Source organism: Cyanistes caeruleus, unplaced genomic scaffold (genome assembly GCF_971803275.1).
Source record: "Cyanistes caeruleus unplaced genomic scaffold, bCyaCae1.hap1.1 HAP1_SCAFFOLD_99, whole genome shotgun sequence".
NCBI lineage: Eukaryota > Metazoa > Chordata > Aves > Passeriformes > Paridae > Cyanistes > Cyanistes caeruleus.
The window spans coordinates 780,216-800,423 of NW_028255901.1; the positions used below are offsets into that span (position 1 = coordinate 780,216).

Genomic DNA, 20,208 nt, shown 5'->3' on the forward strand with positions numbered 1-20,208 from the left:
TGATGGGAAAGTTTAGGCCCAGCTCTGAGCACATCCAGCGTGGCCTGGGCACGGGAATAGTGGGGCAAAGCAGACAGGAGCCTTCTCCAACTGACCAGTGGTTTGTGGTTTCTCTCCCCAGACTGCCAGATTCTGATCAGGTGGTGTTTATCCCTGAACTCCTTGGGCAGGCCCTCATTAGAAGACCTGTCCTGTGATCCCTGGATGCAGGATATTCATCAGCCCTAGAAGAAGGGAGAGAGCCACAGGCACAGTGATGCAGGGACCTGGTAAGTTACAGCTCCACACATGCCCTGGCAATCAGCAGCAAAGAAACCCAGACTTTTTTGTCCTGCCTGTGTCGCTGCACTGGGGTCATGGAATGGGAACACACAGCCCTTGTGCTGGAGCTGAGCTGCTCTGCCCAGCACTGGTGGGCACCATCTGAGCTGGTTTTGCTTGTCCTGCTTCACTGACAGCTGGGCCCTGGGCAGAATCCTGACAGCCTGGTGTCACCCCAGGGAAGAAGGAGCCCCTGGAGAAGCTGTACCAGGTGGGGCTGCTGCTGCTGCTGCTGGAGACATGGAGGACAGCAGCAAGGATGACAACCTCTTCCTCCACCTGGCCAGCAGGAGCTGGCGATGATGGACTTTGATTCTGGCACCTTCTTCAAAGCCAGGCTCCACAGGGAATTTTCAGGTAAGTCCAGACCCAGGGGGATGCTCCCAGATTTGTGCATTGGCTGGGAACCAAAGGTTTCCCCTTTGCTGGGGCAGATGCAACTGATTCCTCAGTGGCTGCCCAGCTGGTTTTTGGCAGGGCTGGGGACGTGGGCTGGGGTGCTTACGAAATGGGAGTGGGATCCTGGCCCTGCCAACAGCCCCCAGCACCCACCGTGCCCCGGGCTGGGGCTGGGGCAGCCAGCCCGACACAAACAAACCCCCATGGCAGGAGCACAGGTGGGACTCCAGAACCTGAGCACGGCTGCTTTGCTGTGCAGGCAAGGAAGGGCTTGGGCTGCTCCACTCCCCTGCTTTGCTTTGGGATCACCGTGATTTTGGAGGACAGTGCAGGGGGGAAGGGAGAAAGCATGGGCTTCCCTCAGCCATGGGTGGGTTTTTCCCTAGAATGTAGGGGTTGGGCCTTCCTCAAGCTCCTGTCAGACATAAGATTTTTTACCATTTTTCTTGTTTCCCCTTTTTGTCTGTAACCTATTTTCATTAATTTGTTGTTTGTTTTTCTAAAGGAAGCGTTCCAGGTGGGGTCCAGTCTGGATCAGGAAGTGCTTGGGACCAGCTGTGGCGTGGATGGGCCGTGCCCTTGGAGAAGACTGAGGACATCGTTTGGGACCAGCTTTTCTTGTGGCAGCGGATGGTGTGAGGTGGGTCCTCATCTCCTTGGCATGGCTGGGACAAGAGCTTTTGGGAGATGGCAGCGGGCACAGCAGCATCCCGCTCTGGGCAGCTGCTGAGGGGCTGGATCTGCCGTGGCTGGCTGCAGGCTGGGCACATGTCCTGCCCTCCTGCTCTGCTCCCCAAGGCAGCAGTGATGGGCAGCTTTGGGCCCAGCTCTGAGCACGGCCAGCATGGCCTGGGCACCGCGGCTGGCTGGGACAAGGGGACAGGAGCCTTCAGCTGACGGGCGGTTTCTGCTTTCTCTCCTTGCAGCCGGGCTCTGCGGATGCTGAGGCTGCTCTGGGCTCTGCCAGGGCTCTGCTGGGCTCAGCACCGGGCCGGGATCAGCCAAAGAAGAAACGCTGTGACCTGCAGCAGAGACTTGAGCATTTTGGCAATGCAGCTCAAGTCTGCACAGTGTCCACCTCCAAGGGAAAACATGACACCCCCCAAAAATTAAACTTGTTCCATAACTTCTGAAATGGAATCCATCTGGGATGACCCCAAATGACATTTTTCATCTTGCTCAAGCTGTAGCTCAGCCCTTCTCTGAACAGTTCTGTCCCCCACCTGCCTTTTACTTCACAACTGCTCCCTCCTTTCCCCCAGTGAGTTCCCAGCCCATCACAGTCTCCATCACACTGCAGCCTTCCTTGATGCCCCTCACCACGAGGAAGGCCAAGCCCCAGTCTCAGGGACTCATCCTGTCAGTGGCTGAAGAGCAGCAATGGCTGTCTGTGCCAGGGGCTCTTGGATGTCTCTGTATCCATGGACAGAAGGTCTGTCCTTGCAAAGGTTTCCATAATATCTTTCTACCCATGAGTATGGAATGAACACAGAGGGTGAAAGTGTCAGTCACATTGTTTGCACACTCCTTCCTTTCCATACAAGACACATCCATGCACACCCCCACGTACAGATATATTAAAAGGATAGGGATGGATAGAGATTTCCCACAGAGCTCTCACTTTGTCAGAACTCACCCTGTAAGCCGTGGCCAGGGCATTTTTTTCCCAGCTCTGTGTCAGTAGGTGTCCAAGAGCTGAAGGGAACAGCATTTAGAAGCAGTTTCAGGATTTCTAGGCAGGAAAGGGAGCTGACAACCATCCACATAACTCACCATATTCGTCGGGATGGGCTGCTGGTTCTTTAGGAATATGGCACAATGGAGACACGAGACTTGGGATAATCCCAGCTCTCTGTGGATCTGTGCAAAGGTGGAGCAGCAGAAACACCTTGTGTCTTCTTTGGGGACACAAGGTCCAAGGAGCTGGGGTGGCAGAGCGTGACCTGGGCTGGTGGCAGGTGAAGTCCCATTTCATGACATCCCGGAGTGGCACAGGACAAAGCTCCAAGCACCCACAGCCCCACTGAGGAAGTCCTTGGAGTGCTGCACATCCCATAGGAAAAGCTGCATTCACTCACTCCATTGGCATTTATCACTTCCATTTGCAACACTTTAGGTCCAAGTTTCAAAATGCAAAATATTTACACTCAAGACACAGTCATGAAGAACACGTATTTCAATTTCCTATTCCTTTAACTACAGTGTAAAATATCTTAATATTGGAAAGCATCCATCAAATCTGTAAAGGAAGACAGCTAATGGATCCTTTCCACTAGCACGTGTACAGACTAAGGAACTAAAATCAAAGCTGAGTTCTCTTTTTCAAAAGATCAGTTACCTCTTTCTTACTCCGGAGTTATAGAAGATTTTTCAGTACACATTTGAGGGTAATTTTTATCTTTCATATCTTTTTAATGTATATTTTTTGTGGGTTTTTTTGTTTGTTTTTGTTGCTTTGTTTTTTGTTTGTTTACAGAAAGCATGTCCTAGAAAAGGCACGTCCTTTGCTCCTGGTTCCCGTGTGGAGCAGCTCCCTTCCCGCTGGCTGAGCTGCTCAGGCAGAGCCCGGCAGCTCCTGGCCCTGCAGGGCTGAGGCTTTTCCCCGTTGCTGGGCACAGACTGATGGAGCAGCACTGCTGAACACAGGCACACGCAGAGGGAGCAGAGCAGCTGCCTTTGCCCACCTGAAGCTCCAAGGCCAAACTCTGAGCAGGCACGGCTGCAAGAGACTCGCAGGCTCCCTGTTGGCTCTGCTGCCCCACTTGTGCCCGGCCCAGCTCTGCGGGAGGCAGAGGGAGAACAAGGGGCAGCTCCCTCCCAGCCCCAGCCCAGGGACCCCTCCAGCCCCGGGCCTTGGGCCACTGTCAGCACCCGCTGCTCCAGCCACCGCTTCTGCTGGCACTGACAGCAACAACCAAACTGGGGCTGGTCCCCAGGGAGCAGCAGCAGTGCCTGGATCTGATCCCTCAGCCTGGGGCAGCCCCCTGGGGGAACAGAGGGCGCAGCAAGAGGGACAAAACCAGGCAGGGGCAGAGACTGGGAAGAGCCAGAGCTGGGAGCAGCAACAGCTGCTTCATTGCACTCCTGGAGAAAGCTCTTGGCTGGCTCAAAGCACTGAAAGGTGTGAAAGGCAGAGAGGAGGCCACACCAAACAATGCTCCTGTTTTCACACCCTCCTGTAATAAATGGAAATGATTCGTGCTAACTAAATTGTAACTATTTGTAAAGTTATTATTAGGAGCAATCAAGGGAATTGGTGTTACAAGGCAGATGTACCCCTCTACAGATGTTACATGTTAAGATACAGGATGTAGTTTTGAGATAAGAAATATCCTAAGACAAAATCAACCTTGAGATGGATAAAGTTGGAACGACTTTAGGTATAGGGCCTGAAAATTATAAAATATAAGACTAATTAGTGGAGCACAATGCTCACTTACATAACACAACGCTTAGTACGCACACGCAGCCTGTAAGGTTATCCAGAGGACAATGAGGATGAGTGTAAGCCTTCATCCAAAATACCACCAAATGAAGACTGAAGACCCCTTAGCAACAAGTGAAGCATGCACCATGAAGAATAGTGATGTAAAATTAAAGAATTAGAAATTGGAGGAGACTTAGGGGAAACATGAATGAATATTTATAAGCATACAGTATATAAGTTTAGTTTGAATTTTTTTGTTTCATACTTGAGGTGCTGTGAGAAGCCCTCTCCGTACCCTGATCAGTTTTGCTTATGCTTTAATCATAATTACTGGAAATCTATATTCATATATTTATTCATATATATATATATACATATGTATATATATATATGAATATATTCACTAAATTGTACTCTTTTACTACATTGTATTCCTTCTATATCAAATTGCTATTAAATCCACTAAATTGTATTATTTTATTAAATTGGATTCTTGTATTCAATTCACTAAATTGTATCATTTTTTTTCTTGTTATTAAACTGTGGTTAACCCAATAGCCCTAGTCACCCAAATTTCAATTTCATTTATGACACTGCCCTTGGGTGAGTTACAGCCACAGCGAGAGGGAGGAGGAGATGATCCCACCCATGGCTGCTGCTGGCTCCAGACATTTGCTGAGATAAAGCTGAGCCAGAGCTTCAGCATCTCCCCCAAAATCACAGAATCACAGAATGCCTTGGCTTGGAAGAGACCTTAAAGTTCATCTCATTCCACCCCCTGCCATGGCAGGGACACCTTCCACTATCCCAGGCTGCTCCAAGCCCCATCCAACCTGGCCTTGGACACTTCCAGGGATCCAGGGGCAGCCACAGCTTCTGTGGGCAAGCTCTGATCTCTGCCCAGGTGAGCAGGGACAGGAGCCGAGGGAACGGCTGGAGCTGGGCCAGGGCAGGGCTGGGCTGGAGATGAGCAAAAGCTTCTTCCCCCCCAGGGGGCTGGGGCAGTGCCCAGGCTCCCCAGGGAATGGGCACGGCCCCGAGGCTGCCGCAGCTCCAGGAGCCTTTGGCCAGCGCTGCCAGGGATGCACAGGCTGCGATTGTTGGGGTGTCTGTGCAGGGCCGGGGGCTGCACTCCATGATCCCAATGGGTCCCAGATGCCAGCTCAGCCCCTTGTGCAACTCTCACCCTTGGGCTCAGCCTTTGTGTCCCCTGGAGGCGCTGGCAGAGCTGATGGGGTGGGGCAGGAGCGGGGCAGCCCCAGCGTTCCCCTGGCAGTGCCAGCACAGCCGGGCCAGCAGCCCCAGCGTTCCCCTGGCAGTGACAGCACAGCCGGGCCAGCAGCCCCAGCGTTCCCCTGGCAGTGACAGCACAGCCGGGCCAGCAGCCCCAGCGTTCCCTCCCTGGAGACGCTCCAAGGGAAGCGGCCAGAGCCGCGTCCAGTCAGCGGAACTGAGCGGCCACTGAGCACCCCCGGCCTGGGCTGCTGTGGATTCCTCTGCACACAGCTCGGGGAAGGTGCCCTTGGCCACCCCCACAGTGCCACAGACAAGTGTCACACACAGTTACAGAGCTCTGCCCACAGCTCACAGGGGGAGATAATTTAAAAAAAAAAACAACAAAAAAACCACTAGGAGAAAGAGAACTCATACCTAGCAGAGCTGTTCCACCCTTCAGTTGAGACACCTGCATGCACACAAGACCTGGGGCTACAAAAAATGAAGCTTTATTGGCACATTTGCAGAAAAATCAGGTTTAGGACAGGCTATCAGCAGAACTGTTCTCAGCTGGGTGAAAAAGGCCCCTTTGGCAGCTGCAGGGCCATTGAAAATGCAGACCCTCAGCCCATGGGGGAGAAAAGGGCTCTGAATTCCCCTCCCCTGACACACAAACCCTGCTCCCAGGCTGCTCCCCACACAGGATTCTACTGGAGGACTGCAGAAAGCTGAGAGTTGGCTCTGGCTTCTTCATGTTCCATGTCCTAAAGCTGCCTGGGAGAAGAAATTTAGGGTCGACTCCACTGGCACAATCCCTCCTGGCCCAGAGCACAGCCCCAGGAAGGTCTTTGCTCCTCCCTCGGCCCTCCCTGGGGAGGCTGGCAGGGCTCGCAGGTTTATGGCATTTGTCCTTGCTGCCCCTCACATCCCACTGCCCCACAAAGAGCCCCGAGCCACCCGTGAGGGACAGGCCCTGCTGGGCCAGGCCTGGGCTCAGGGCTTGGCCTTTCTGCTTCCTCCAACCCAGCCAGGGCTGGCTCAGCATTGCAGTTCCTGTGCTGTGCCCCAAGCTCGCTCGGGCCCTGCTGGAAAGGGACCTGAGGTACCTCGATCCCCTCGGGCAGTGCATGGGAGAAAACAACAAACTTCTCAGGAGGATGGGAACAAACTTTCAGCTGAACACTTTAGAGAGTGAGGTACTCGGGAAATCATAAAGCTGCATGCAATTAGAGGAAATCACTTCACTAAGCACAGACTGAGCCAACTCGTCCAACCCATCCAACTTCAAGCTATCCAGATTTTGAAAACTGGAAGTCAGGAGAAAAGAGAGGGACAAAGATCCACAATCAGCCTTGGATCCAGCGCCATCTCAGCTGCTGAGAGCTCCAGGGCCATGGCACATGTCAGTGTCACACCCGTGTCACAGCCTCACCTGCTCTGCTCCCTCTCCCAGCTGGGGTTTTTGGGGTGCCAGGGGCTTGGCAGCCACTTTGGGGCTGGAGCAGAGGCTGCAGTGGCTGGGCTGGGGCAGTGACCGCCCCACACAGGCAGAACTTGCTCTGCCCCCAAACACACCCTGGAGATGTCTGGGGCCATTCATCATTTCTCTGCTCTCCAGCGCTGAGGCAACGCACTCTGGCTACAGCTCTGAGCTTGTGCCCATGGCAACCAGCCCTGGCAATGGGGCTCCATGGAGCTGCTCTCAGGAACACCCCAAGAGCTGGGGAGTGCCCCAAAAGCGCCTCAGAAATGTGAGATGCCCCAAAATCTCTTCAGGAACGTTGAATATCCAAAAACTCATTCAGTAATGGCCTACTGCTCCCTTCATCATCCCCAAACTTTGGCTGTCTCTTTGCAGACCCCACCCCACCTCCCCAATCCCAACCCCAACCCATCCCATCCCTGCTGGACATCAAGACCCCCTTCCCAAGCCCAATTTCCCTCATTTCACACCTCCCAAACTCCATCCCACCCATCCTGCCCCACCCAATGCCCATCTCACCCCTCCTGATCTGCATCCCACTTCACCCAGTCCCCTTCCAACCCCATTCCACCTGATGCCTTCAGAAGGCTGACCTAGAACAGAGGCAAGACAGAGTTAAGAATAAAGTTTATTAAAAGGCCTTAAAGGATACACCTTGGGCAGTACAAGAACCTGGCCAGGGCTACACCCAAAATGGACCAGAAATGGTCACAAAAATGGACAAGTGATCATGAGGTCTCACATTTTCAGAAGTTTAGGTCCATCTGCATATTTGGATTCATTGTCCAATTACAGCTTCAGATGAGGAAGTCCCATCCTTGTTTTCTCTCTTCAGTCCACCCTTGTTCATGCTTCTGGGCCTGAAACTTCTAACGACTGTCCTTGGTATCAAGCTAGAAAAGGAATTGTTTTGTCTACCCACTCTGTGAAGAGAGCTCACTAACACTTAATAGGAAGTTCCAAACTGTAAACCCAGGCAGTGCAGAATATGAAAGATGAAAGCTAAAACATAAGGCAACACACCCTGAGGGGCTGTAGAATCCAGGAATTCTGGGTGGGAATGAGTAGAATTCAGTGGCATTGAGTGGTTTTGAGGTGACAGATTGAACCCTCTCATCTCTTTGAGTGACAAGAAATGAAGAAAACTACAACAGATAGCACCACAATCCCCAAGTCCTCCCAAGTATCTCTTTTAATCCCAGATTCCCTTAAAGCACTAGTAGAAAGTGAGGCTTTAGATGCCTTTCATGAATCTGCAGACTTTTACCCCGGTTTTGTCTGTTTTAAAGGGATGAAAATGAATCAAAAGATAGAACCAAAATAAAATGACCACCAGCCCAGTGTGTTCCCAACACAGATCACTGGGAATGTGGGTCATCAGGGCTCTGCCCAACGTGGGTCCTCTGATGGGGGATGGAGCCAGGGAAGCGCACGAAGCTCTTCTTGCACTTGGGGCACTCACAGGGCTTCCCTTACCGGTGCCTCTGTTGGTGTTGGGTCAAGGCAGAGCTCCTGGAGAAGCTCTTCCCACACTGGGGACACTCGTAGGGCCTCTCCCCAGTGTGGATGCGCCGGTGGTTGATGAGGTTGGATTTGTGCTTGAAGCCCTTCCTGCAGTCAGGGCAGCGGAAGGGCCTCTCATCTGTGTGAATCCGCTGGTGCACGAGGAGATTGGAGCTGGTCTGAAACCTCTTCCCACACTCGGAGCACTCGTAGGGCCTCTCCCCAGTGTGGATCCTCTGGTGGAGGATCAGGCTGTTGCTGTGGCTGAAGCTCTTCCCACACTCGGGACACTCATAGGGCCGTTCCCCAGTGTGGATGCGCCGGTGGGTGATGAGGTTGGAGTTTTGCTTGAAGCCCTCCCCACAGTCGGGGCAGCGGAAGGGCCTCTCATCCGTGTGAATCCGCTGGTGTATAAGGAGAGTGGAGCTCCTCTGAAACCTCTTCCCACACTCAGGACACTCATAGGGCCTCTCCCCAGTGTGGATGCGCTGGTGATGGATGAGTTGGGAGTTGCAGCTGACACCCTTCCCACATTGCCCACACTTGTAGGGCCATTCCCCAGTGTGGATCATCTGGTGGCGGATCAGGGTTTTCCTCTGGCTGAAGCTCTTCCCACACTCCAAGCACTTGTAGGGCTTCTCCCCATCCTGAAGCTGCTCATGGACCACCAGCTCAGAGCCCTGGCTGGATCTCTGGCCGCCTTCCCGGCACAGGGTGGGTCTTTCCTCCTCAGAGCACCCTGGGATGGGTTTGGAGCCCCTCCTCCTGCGGGACCTCTGAAGCTTTTGCTCCCCATTGGATTCCTGCACTGTGGAGCTGCTCACAGTGGCCTCTTCCATGAGGTTCTGCTGTGGGGATTTGTCCTCCCTGGTCTCCATCCTCAGCTCCTTGTCTGGGGGAGGAAGGACAAGGAGAGGATGGGATTTGCCTCCGTGCCAGAGGGAAGGGGAAGGAGATCCCCCCAGTGCGTCCCCGGCAGGACGGCGTCGGCAGCGGGGTTGTCCTGCAGCCGGGGGCCAGGCTGGGCTGGGAGATGGAGCAGGAGAGAGGGGGAAAGGGGCACTGACTTCCTCCTCACCTGCCTGGGTGTCCTGGAGCATCTTCCTCTTCCTCACAGCCTCCTTCTCCATCCAGCCAAGGTTTGGGAATGGGAAATCCTGGTTTGGGGAAAAATACAGTTCATGGGCACATTGGGTTAGGGGGCTCCCCCTGTGCAAGTTCATCTCTAGAAGTCACCAAGCCTCTGGAGTCTATAAAAACCTCCCAAACACCAAGATTCAGCCCTGAAAATGTTTCCCAGGAGTTCTTCATCTCTGGTCTCTCCCCTTTGCTGTTCAGAGTTTCCCCCCTGTCCCAGCTGCTGGGGGTCACGCTTGTACTGGGGGTTCCCCTGTCTGCTCAGTCCCTGCCCTCCCCAGGCTGCTGGGAGTGCCAGGAATCCAAAAAGTTCCCCCTGTTTCCATCTCCCCACTTATGGATTGTGGGACCCCCAGTGTCCCCCCAAGGGGCATTTTCTGCTCAGCTTTGGAGTTCTTCATTCTCCAAACATCCCCCCCAAAAAAACACCCCAGGAACCCCCCAGGATATCTGGGCCAAACTCCCCCTCCCTGGGCACCTACAGGATGGAGGGGGGGTGATGATCCCATGGGTGAGGAGCTGTGAATTTGGGTAATGCTCCACCTCGTGATTCCTTCTACTTTCCCTGATCTTCATTTGTCCCTCCTCTTCCTCCTGCTCCTCCTCCCTAACTCCACCTTCTTCTCTGACTTCCATCCTTTCTCTCCTTCATTCCCCCTCCTCCCCCAGGAGCAGTGACACCCTCGGTGCCCCGTTCCCAAACCCCTCACAGCCCACGGCAGGAGCGGGGATGGAGCCGGGACAGGTCGGGATGGGCAGCGCGGGGCTCTCCGCTGCTCCCACCCGCTGGGGACGGGGGGAACCCGGCCCGGGGAAAAGGAGAGGGAAACTGGGAAAATTTGGGGCTGCAGATCCAACCTGGGGCTGGCTGGGGACCCTGGCTGGGGACTGCCAGCCCTTGGGGCTCCTCTGGGGAGATGTGGGAGGGGGGAACACAGAGAGGGCTGGGCAGCATGGAGTCCTTTCTGGAGGAGAGGAAATGGCCTTGGAGTCCAGCAGGGAGGAGCTGGAGCCAGTGTCCCTGCAAAGGGCCAAGAGCCGTGTGGCTGTGGCCCTCGGGGACCCGGTGCAGGGGTGCCGCTGGCGGTGCCAGGCTGCTGCTGGGAGCCGATGACTTCCCAGGTGCCTTCCCGGCCGGACGATGGGCCGGGATGCGGCGCTGAGCCCCGGCAGCGAGGGTCCCCCTTCGGGTGCCACTTTGGGCTGCTGTGTGCCCTTGGGGAGCCGCCCCAGGGGTGCCGCAGAGCGGCCGGGGCCGACTCGGCCCGCAGGGCCAGCGCAGGCCGGGGCAGCCCGTGCGGCTCCCTCGGGGCGCCGGGCAGGCCGCGGGGCAGCCGCCATCTGCAGCCCGGTGCTGCTGGCAGCGGGCGCTGATCCTGCGGCTGTGCCGCCAGGCAGGGGCAGCGGAACAGCCCCCATAGCCCCTGCAGCCTCCGCAGTGCCCGCAGCCCCTGCAGCGCCCGCCTCAAGAGCGAGCGGCCTTTCCTGTGGGGAAGCGGCTGCCCAGGAGAAGAGACATCTTTCACCGTGGCTTGGGCTGCCAGAGGGCCAGGCCCGGCACAGAGTTGCTCTTGCGGGCACAGCTCGGGCTCCTGGCACTCCACCCAAGCTTCTCGAGGGACAGGCAGCAGGATTCCCTCTTGGGCTAAATCTGCCAGTCTCTGCTGCCTGGCCTCTTCTCCTTCCTCGTGCAGCTCCAGGACGCTCACCTCATCCCAGTCATCGTCCTCCCACTGCCAGGCCTTGAGCTGGCTGCACAGGATGTCGCAGTATTCCCTGCTGTCCTGAGCCAGCTCTCCATCACTGTCATCATCCCAGCTGGACCTGGAGGATTTTCTCTTTGCTTTGCCTCCAGTCACCTCCTGGCCATCCTGGCACAGCTCTTGCTTGCGGCAAGCTTCCCAGCCCAAGAGTGCCCGGCGGCTCGTGCCTTCTCCTGGGGACGGCCGCTGCTCAGGAGATTCTTCCCAATCTGAGAATTCCTGACAGTGATCGCTGTCCGCCTGCCACGGCTCCTGCTCCCTGCACTCGTCCCACTCGGAGACAGCTGGGGAGGGCTCTTGCTCCCTGCCCTCATCCCAGTCCCGGAAATGCCAGTAGCTCCCCCATACTTGGACCAGCTCTTGCTCAAGGTCTTCATCCCACTCAGAGAGCTCCTGGCAGCTCTGGGCTTCTCCTGGGGACAGCTGTGGCTCAGTGCAGGCTTCCCCTGGAGTCCCTTGCTGTAACTTGTTCATTTCTCCTCGGCAGAGCTCTGGCTCTTCCTCAGCGCAGGACTCCACAGCTCCTCTCCTCCCTCTGCTTGCCCTCTCAGCCTCCTCCTGCTGCTCCCTCAAGGCCTGGGCTCTCTGTGAGCCGGGCCAGGGCCTTGGGGGCTGGGACTTGGGCTTCGCCTTCTCCTCCTCCGTGCCTGCAGTCCTCTGGTGCACACAGGTACCTGGACACAGCCACTGTCCTGGGACTGACCCAGGCCCCACAAGTCCTTTATATACCCCCCAGCCGGGGCGGGGCTCTGCCATGTCACAATGGACTTTGGGCACCGCAAGGTCCCGCGTCACCACGGCCCCTGACACACCGTGTCTGTGTCACAAAGGCCAACCTGGCACCCCGTGCCTGTGTCACAAAGGCTACCCCAGCACCCCGTGCCTGTGTCACAAAGGCCACCCCGGCACCCCCTGCCTGTGTCACAAAGGGCACCCCGGCACCCCGTGCCTGTGTCACAAAGGCCACCCCAGCACCCCGTGCCTGTGTCATAAAGGCCACCCCAGCACCCCTTCAACAGCCCAAGGCACCAGGAGCGGCCTGGAGCAGCCCAGGCCTTGGGGGATTGCAGCCCCTTCTTCTGAGCCGCTCCTTCAAATGATCAGGAGTGGCTGGGGCCAAGTGAAGGTGCAAAAGGAGACCGTGTGTGTCTTCCTTTGAAAGACAGGGGCCTGCTAAGGGAGGCAGGAGGCTCCTTTGCAATGGAAAATGTAAACCCCCTCGCTCCCAATTATTATCCCTTTGAAAGGCACTCTCTGGCAAAGATAGGAGGACAGGAAGAACAGTTTGTGCTGCTTTTGCATGAATTGCTATTTGGTGAGCAGGGAAGAAGCCCCCCATGGAAATGATTTTACTGAGAGGAGCTGCTAAGCGAGAGCTGCCCCTGTGCCAAGCAAAATCCAAGAGCTGGCTAGCTGTGGGAACTGACTACCTATTAAAGCATTTAAAAAGCTGCATCCACCTCTGTGAGACTGACATTTTGCAGACAAGCAAGCCAGGGAAATCTCTCTCTTGCTTCCACCTTTGAGGAGGTACCCGGCTGCCGGTCGGGCCGGGCCCCGCTGCACTGCGGCCCTTGCAGTCGTGCTGACAGTGGCCACAACAATCCTTAAAGCTTCAGGGTCCCCTGACACCCGGGCAACCGAGGAGGAAATTAAAGGAGCGGGTTCGCTGGAGTCCCCAAAACCAACTGGAACAGGAAAATCAAGTAGGGATGAGGCCCATAAAGCCTGCGCAGCACAGGAGCAAAGTGCAAAGACCAGGCCTAGGGGCAGACACAACAATATCTAGGGGAGGTGTGAGGGCGCAGTCTGAGGGCATGGGTCCAGACACAGACTGGGGTTAGAAAGATGCAAAATACTGTGACGAATTGCAACCAATCAGGGGAGAGACACGGGAAGATTCTAGAAACATAACTTTCAGTGGGGTGACTTGATGAACGTATGAATTGCCATCAAGCCTTTGGCAAGTGCTTCCCAAGGCTTGAACTCAAAGCCTGCTGCTTCAGGGCTGAAGTCTTTCTGGCCCTGTGTCCCAGAAGGGCTGAATCGCACAGGCTCGGCCTGGCGGGGCCGGGCTGGCCCCAGCAGTGACCGGGTGGGGACGGGAGGCTGCGGGACCCCGGCTGAGGCTGGGCCGGACCACGGCTGCTCACACCTTGCCGAGCCTAAGCCGTGCCCCGCTGCCGGCCCCCGCTGAGCTGGAGTCCGCTGGGCTCCGGGAGGAGCTCCGGGTGGGTCCAGGCCCCCTCGGCCATGGCCCGTGTGGCACAGGGTAATTGAAAGAAATTGGCCAGGAGACAAAACTCCTGTTTGATGCCTTTGTTAGGATTCAGCTCTTGGGGTTTGGGGGGCCCAAGGGGTTGTTTGCATCACGGCCATTCCCACACTGTCAGCTCCAAGGAGGAGACACAATTCAGCTTTGCAGCACACACTGCAGAGCTGAGGCTTCCGTCCTCATGAGAGTAGTCAGGGACCTGTCATCCTGGTTTGCTGTCTAGGGCTGTCAGTCCTTTCCAGTCCTCTTAGGTCATGGTGATGCAGGAAGATGGTTTCTAAGCAGGTTTAGGTGATGCAGGGAGATGATCTTGCATCATAGCTTGCTCGAATATGTTTCCTTGTCCTTTTATTCCTCTGTTAGCTCATTGTTTTGGTGTCCTGCATGCCTTAGTTTGCATATTACTCGGTTACACAGCTTCCTGGGAGTTTCTTTGTTCTAGTGTGGCACAGCGACCATGGGAGTTGTCTGGTTCTGTGGCATACCTTTCTAATGGGTTGCTTTTGTTAGTTGGATTTAGCCCCCATGGGAGCAGCTCTGTTACAAGGTAGCAGGGAAGTAAGGGAAAGGGTACAAGAATGTCTCATAAGAACCTTTAAAACACTTCAGAAACTGGTAAGTAATTAATTACTAATTAATTAATTAATTAATAAGTAATTACTAATAACCATCAGAGTAAACAAGGGGTACAAGGTTTACAAATGGGATAAGAACATTAACTGTACATAACTAAACACAGTATTTTATCCGGGGTGCATTTCTTGAGAGATTTTATTCATGACATGTGCCTGCAAGGATGCAGCACCTCTCTGAGCTGGGGGAGAGGCCAGGGCTGCACAGGGGGGATGTTGTTGGCAGCTCCATGAGGACGCTCTGGGACGCTGCCCTGGGGTGTCCAGCGCAGTGGGGATGGATCAGCCCCTGCTCTGCTGCTCCTTCCCATCTCCCCCAGGGACCTTGCAGAGCCCCAGCCATGCTGTTTGCCCCCAGCCTGCCCACGGCCAGCCTGGGGCTGCTCACGGGGGTTTTCTGTGCTGAGCTTTGGCCTGGCCGTGTTCTTGAGAGAGCCTGGGCAAGGAGCCTGGAGCCCCCAGGCCCTGCCCTGAGGCGTCAGCACTGCCCCAGCAGTGCCCATGGCCTGTCCCTGCTGCAGCCCCGGCACTGCCACCCCCAGGGCTGTGCCCGGCCCCGAGAGCACTCAGGCCCTGCAGCAACACCAGGGCCAGGAGGGCAGCGGGGCAGTGGCACGGGAGCAGCACTGGCAACACCAAGTGCTGCTGCTCCTGGGCACAGCTGCTGTGCCAGCACTGATCTGCCCCAGCTCTGCACACAGACACTGCTGCTGCAGCTCCAGAGAGGGGAACAAAAGGGGCATCTCTGGAGAAAACTTTGCTGGGAGATCCTTTCGTTCATTGAAAGCCACCAAGAGCACAGGCCCTCATTGACACAGTCTTTGGCCACAGGGAAGATGGAGAGAAACAAAATGAGAAATGGCACAAACAATGACATTTCATTGTGGACAGGATTAAAAAAGGAAAACACAGAAAACCTCCAAAATTAAACCAACAGGAAGTATCAAAGGTGATTTTTATTATAAGTGATTTGCAGAAATGTTCCAGGAGTTTAATGTTTCTGAAATGATCCAGTCATCAGTGTCCACACTGTAGCCTTGAGCTCCTGGTTCCTCAGGCTGTAGATGAGGGGGTTCAGGGCTGGAGGCACCACTGAGTACAAAACTGACACTGCCAGATCCAGGGGTGGGGAGGAGATGGAGGGGGGCTTCAGGTGAGCAAACGTGCCAGTGCTGAGGAACAGGGAGACCACAGCCAGGTGAGGGAGGCAGGTGGAAAAGGCTTTGTGCCGTCCCTGCTCAGAGGGGATCCTCAGCACAGCCCTGAAGATCTGCACATAGGAGAAAACAATGAACACAAAACAACCAAGTGCTAAACAGGCACTGAATGCAATGAGCCCAAGTTCTCTAGTGTAGGAATTGGAGCAGGAGAGCTTGAGGATCTGTGGGATTTCACAGAAGAACTGGCCCAAGGCATTGTCGTGGCAGAGGGGCAGGGAAAATGTACTGGCTGTGTGCATGAGAGCAGTGAGAAAGCCACTGGCCCAGGCAGCTGCTGCCATGTGGGCACAAGCTCTGCTGCCCAGGAGGGTCCCGTAGTGCAGGGGTTTGCAGATGGACACGTAGCGGTCGTAGCACATGATGGTCAGGAGGAAATACTCTGCTGAGATGAAGAACACAAAACAAAAGACCTGTGCAACACATCCTGTGTAGGAGATGTGTCTGGTGTCCCAGAGGGAATTGTGCATGGCTTTGGGCACAGTGGTGCAGATGGAGCCCAGGTCAGTGAGGGCCAGGTTGAGCAGGAAGAAGAACATGGGGCTGTGCAGGTGGTGGCTGCAGGCTACGGCGCTGATGATGAGGCCGTTGCCCAGGAGGGCAGCCAGGGAGATGCCCAGGAAGAGGCAGAAGTGCAGGAGCTGCAGCTGCCGCGTGTCTGCCAATGCCAGCAGGAGGAAGTGGCTGATGGAGCTGCTGTTGGACATTTGCTGTGGCTGCACATGGGGACCTGTTCATGGACAAAGGACAGTGGCAAGTCAGGAGAGGCTGCTTTGAGCCAAACTTGGGCCATTCCCTGTAGATTATCCCGCTACGACTCACCCACCCTTGTTTCTGCTCTGGGAAAACTTCACCCAGGTCCCTGACTGAGCTCCAGCTGTACTGTCTGAGTGTGCCAGGAGCAGCCAGGCCTGTGCCTGGGGGCTCTCCAGGAGCCATCCCTGCCCTGCTGCTTGGGTTTATGGCCATGCAGGAGAGGGACAAGGCTGGAAATTCAGGATTTGTCAGAAGAATCACTCCTAATGCAGAAGGGCTTGTTGCCATCTGCACACACACTTCTAAAGTATAGCAGGAGTTGGTTTTAGGAATTGTTTTACTGCCCAGAGATCATTCCTGGTTCTCTGAGGTCAGAAATCCCCAGCATTTCTGCTGCACTCAGAATTTCCCACTGAGAGATGTGAGAGGCAAAGGATTCCCTGTGGCTTAGGGAAGGTGAGGGGCTGGATGGGCTTGATCCCAACTACCCTGGGTTTGCACCTTTGGCTGGAATCAGAGCACAATCACACTCCTGTGTCACCCTGGCATAAACCAGACCCTGCCCAGAGCAGAGGGATCCCTGAATGTCTCACCCTCTCTAAAGGTCTCTGGGCAAGGTCTCAGCATCCCCCTCTGCCAAGGACACTCACGGCTCCCTTGGCAGAGCCAACAGCATTTCCTCAGCTGTGGCATCTCTGCCCTTCCCCGTGGGACATTCAGGGAACTCCGAGAGGCTCTGGCACAGATTTGCAGCCAGGAGGGCAGCTCAGAGCTTGGAAGGACACAGCAAGGAGATCCCCAGGTGTGCCCATGATGGGATCTCAGGGAGGGGGCTCAGCTCATTCCCCTTTGCCATGGACTGCTTTGCCCACAGCCCCACAGGTCACAGGGAAGCTGGGACACCCCATTCCCATGGACACACCTGCCTGGCAGCAATCCCAAGGGCAGGGCCTGACTCAGCTGCTGCAGATGCCAGAGCCTCCCTGAGAGCCCCAGGTACCAATGACAATATCAGAGCAGTGCATTTAGGCTGTTTAGGAGGCTCCCAGCAGAGACTGAGCACTTAAACTTACAATTCTGGCATCTCTGTAAATGTTCCAACATTACTTTGCTGTTCCTGGTGTGTCCCCTTCAACTCAGAATGTTCTGTGATTCTGGGATTACAATTCCTCTTCTGCTTCTCTCATCCCCTTTGTTGTCTATAATCAAAAGAGAAAAAAAAAACCCAAACCTTTGCAACAGTGTTAGAACAGTAAAGTAAAAACCAGACCTTTATTGGAAACTTCCAGGTGTCCCAGTGGGGTTGAGGCACACCCGGCCCCTTATTTCAACAATTTATTAAGATTGATTAATTAGGATATTTAACAGGAACATTCAATAGGAGATTCAGCTGCCCCAGTTACACACCCCAGGGTCAACCCACTGGAGTAGGTCCAAGGGTTTCTTTGCCCCACTTTCTGTTATGACTGTTCATATTCTGGTTAAAAAACAAAATGTTCTTCTTGTAGCTCCTCTCCCTGATGATAAGACTATACAGTATTTCAGAAATCTATTTAGAAGATGAGATTATAGTTCTAAAATCTAAGAGAAAGGTTAGGAAACATACCAGAATTAATTAATGATAATAGTTATATAAGTATATAATAGTAGTTTAATAGAGTTAATTAAGGATTATCATTTTATAACTACATAATAATAGTTTACAGATCTAAAAATATATTAAACATATATAAAAAGCAAAAATCTTTTTGTCATCATCCCAGCTTTCCCACCCTGCTTAAAGCAAGACATTGAAAACAGTCTCAGGAAAGCTCCTGATCTTTACAGCAATTCCAGTCTCACCTTCTTTTGGGAAGTGTCCTCCAGAGCTGTGCCCAGGCAGGACTGGAGCTGGGAGCAGCCCTGCCCCACACAGCCCCTCTCAGCAGCAGCCCCTGCCCTGCTCAGGGTGGCTCCTTCCCCCCACAGCTTCTCCCCAGCGCTGGGAGCAGCTCCCCGGGCCGGCTGAGAGCTGTCCCTGGCAGGCAGCAGAGTCCCTGCCCCAGCACAGCGCCCTGGGCTGCAGGACCCTGCTCTGCAGGACAGCCCTGGGCACCCCTGGCTGCTCTGCACAAGGGACAGGCAGAGCATGTACTCACAGAGTCTGTAGGCACTGGGATGTTCCAGCTTGAGGAGATGCCTCCAGGAGCTGCAGCTGCATTGTCCTGCAGCCAGAGGCTTCCTGTGTCAAGGGCTGGCAGGGATTCTGCCCCAGGCACTTCTCAGCACCTTCCCAGCCCTGACTGATTGAAGCTCTCTGTGCCTCTGGGCTGTGCCCAGGGTGGCTGCAGGCAGTGCCCCAGCCCTGCTGGGCTGGCAGAAGAGCTGCTCAGCAAGAGAAATGTGCTTTTGAAGCTCTTCTTGGTTTCCAGGAGCTGCCTCTGTGCCAGGAGCCCGGCCCAGCTCAGCAGCACAGACACAGCAGCAGGACTTTAATGAGCCTCTTGGGGCTTTGTGCTGAGGCCCTGAACATCAGTCCCTGACAGGGAGGGGAAGAAAGCTCTCAAGAACTCCAAGTCAGAATGGAACTCCAAAGTTTCTTTCACTTTTAATGGGTCCCACTGAGGGACATGACTGAGAAAGTGTCCCCAGGCCCCAGGCAGAGCAGAGAACTGGAGGCACTGATGACAGCTGGGGGCAAAGAGAAGCCAAGGCTTGGTGCCCTGGGCCACAGCAGCCAATGCTGTGCCAGCAAGGGCTGTGAGGAGACACCTTGTCCTGAGGCCCTGGGGCCTCCTGGCACAGCCCCAGCAAGGCTGGCCACTGTCACCCCCTTGGCCTGCCCGCAGCATCCCCCCTAGCCCACATGCCAGTGGCCTCAGGGATCTGCTGGAAGGAGTCCCTGGGGAGCCTTGCTCAGGAATGGCCCTGGGGGCTCCTTCATGCTCCCAGGGACTGCAGCTTTTTCAAAGGACTTTGGCTTTTGCCTTGGAGTCTCTGAGAGCTTTGTGCAATCCTGGCCTCCAATTATCTGCTGTAATTAGTCCCTTGAGAGCCTTTGTCAGTAACAACACTCAGTGGGGCTCATTAATGCTTCAAGGTACTTCAGGTTCTTAAGGTACTTTCCTTTTTCCTTCCCACCCTGAGTCTCTGAGAAGTTTGTGCAATCCTGGCCCCAATTATCTGCTTTAACGAGTCCCTTGGGAGCTTTGTATTGACACTCAGTGGGGCTCATCAATACTTTGAGATACTCAGGGCTTTTTCAGCTACTTTGGATTTTCCTTCCCACACTGAGTCTCTAGGAGGTTTTTGTGCAATCCTGGCCTCCAGTTCTCTCCTCCAAGGAGTCCATGAGGAGCCTGTGTTGGGGATGGACCTCAGTGGTAACCATTAATGCTTGGAGACACTTTGGGTCTTTCCTTGACCTTGACTCTTGGAAAGGTTTGTGCAATCTCCTCTCAGGCCCTGAGGTTCAAGGGCTCAGCTCCAAATGCACCACGGGGCTCATTAGGATCAAGCAAATCCTAACAAATCATGCCTGTGCCTTGATTTCCCTCTGGTCTTGGTGCAGTTCTTAGGAAAGTTTCCTACAATAGTTATGGAGAAATAGTTCAAAGAACTTCTAAGAAATATCTGTTCCTATTTTAAAGGTGTCTTTTTTTTTACTGTTCTCTTTAGAGCAGAGATGATTGCAGCACTCAGTGATGGATATTGATCCAGGGTCTCTCCTAAGGAGGTCTGGCCAGGTCAGAGAAGCTGTGCCTTGAGGTCTGACCCAGTGTGGACAACCTTGCTCCACATTCCCCAGCCCCATCCTGTCTCTCCTCACTCCCCTGGGACCTGCTTTGCTCACAGAACTGGCTGCACTCAGGCAAAGAGGGGTTTTCCTTCTTTGATTTTAGCAATCTAAAACTGCTGAGTTTCCCCATGGAAAACAGACACCCTCCTCAAGTGTGTGCCAAGCCCAAGGTGCCACCAAGGAGGTTCCCCTTCCCCAAGGCAGAACCACACAAGGAATGTTTCAGACACACAGGGAGTTCTACAATAAACACAGCCCCAGAGTTGGCTGAAGGCAGAATTAGAGCAGCTGCTGAAGGACAG

General features: G+C 54.6%; 2 protein-coding genes and 1 long non-coding RNA gene across 3 annotated transcripts in view; 1 reads left to right on the plus strand and 2 right to left on the minus strand.

Moving 5' to 3' along the window:
- LOC147646411 (uncharacterized) overlaps positions 1–8,920 on the minus strand; it is a 584,263-nt gene extending 575,343 nt beyond the window's left edge. Inside the window, 1 exon segment of the mRNA XM_086873464.1 lies at positions 8,508–8,920. Within this exon segment, the coding sequence (XP_086729590.1) occupies positions 8,508–8,920 (413 nt within the window).
- On the plus strand, positions 509–1,789 carry LOC147646425 (uncharacterized). Its single transcript, XR_015281881.1, has 3 exons — positions 509–678; positions 1,226–1,360; positions 1,647–1,789. It is a non-coding gene; the product is annotated as an uncharacterized LOC147646425 (long non-coding RNA).
- A 6,160-nt stretch (positions 8,921–15,080) lies between the features above and the next one.
- LOC111946137 (olfactory receptor 14J1-like) lies at positions 15,081–19,966 on the minus strand. The gene is made up of 3 exons (XM_086873483.1): positions 18,267–19,966; positions 17,202–17,327; positions 15,081–16,102 (listed from the first exon to the last, which is right to left on the minus strand). The coding sequence occupies exons 2-3, from the start codon at positions 17,230–17,232 to the stop codon at positions 15,147–15,149; spliced, it is 987 nt and encodes a 328-aa protein (XP_086729609.1). The 5' UTR covers positions 17,233–17,327; positions 18,267–19,966; the 3' UTR covers positions 15,081–15,146.
- Positions 19,967–20,208: the final 242 nt, after the last annotated feature.

Coding starts and splice junctions, on each gene's coding strand:
- LOC111946137 (XM_086873483.1), bottom strand. CDS start 17,232: ATGTTGGAACATTTACAGAGATGCCAGAATT. Junction 16,103..17,201: donor TTTACAGAGATGCCAGAATT/GTAAGTTTAAGT, acceptor GTCCATGAACAG/GTCCCCATGTGCAGCCACAG.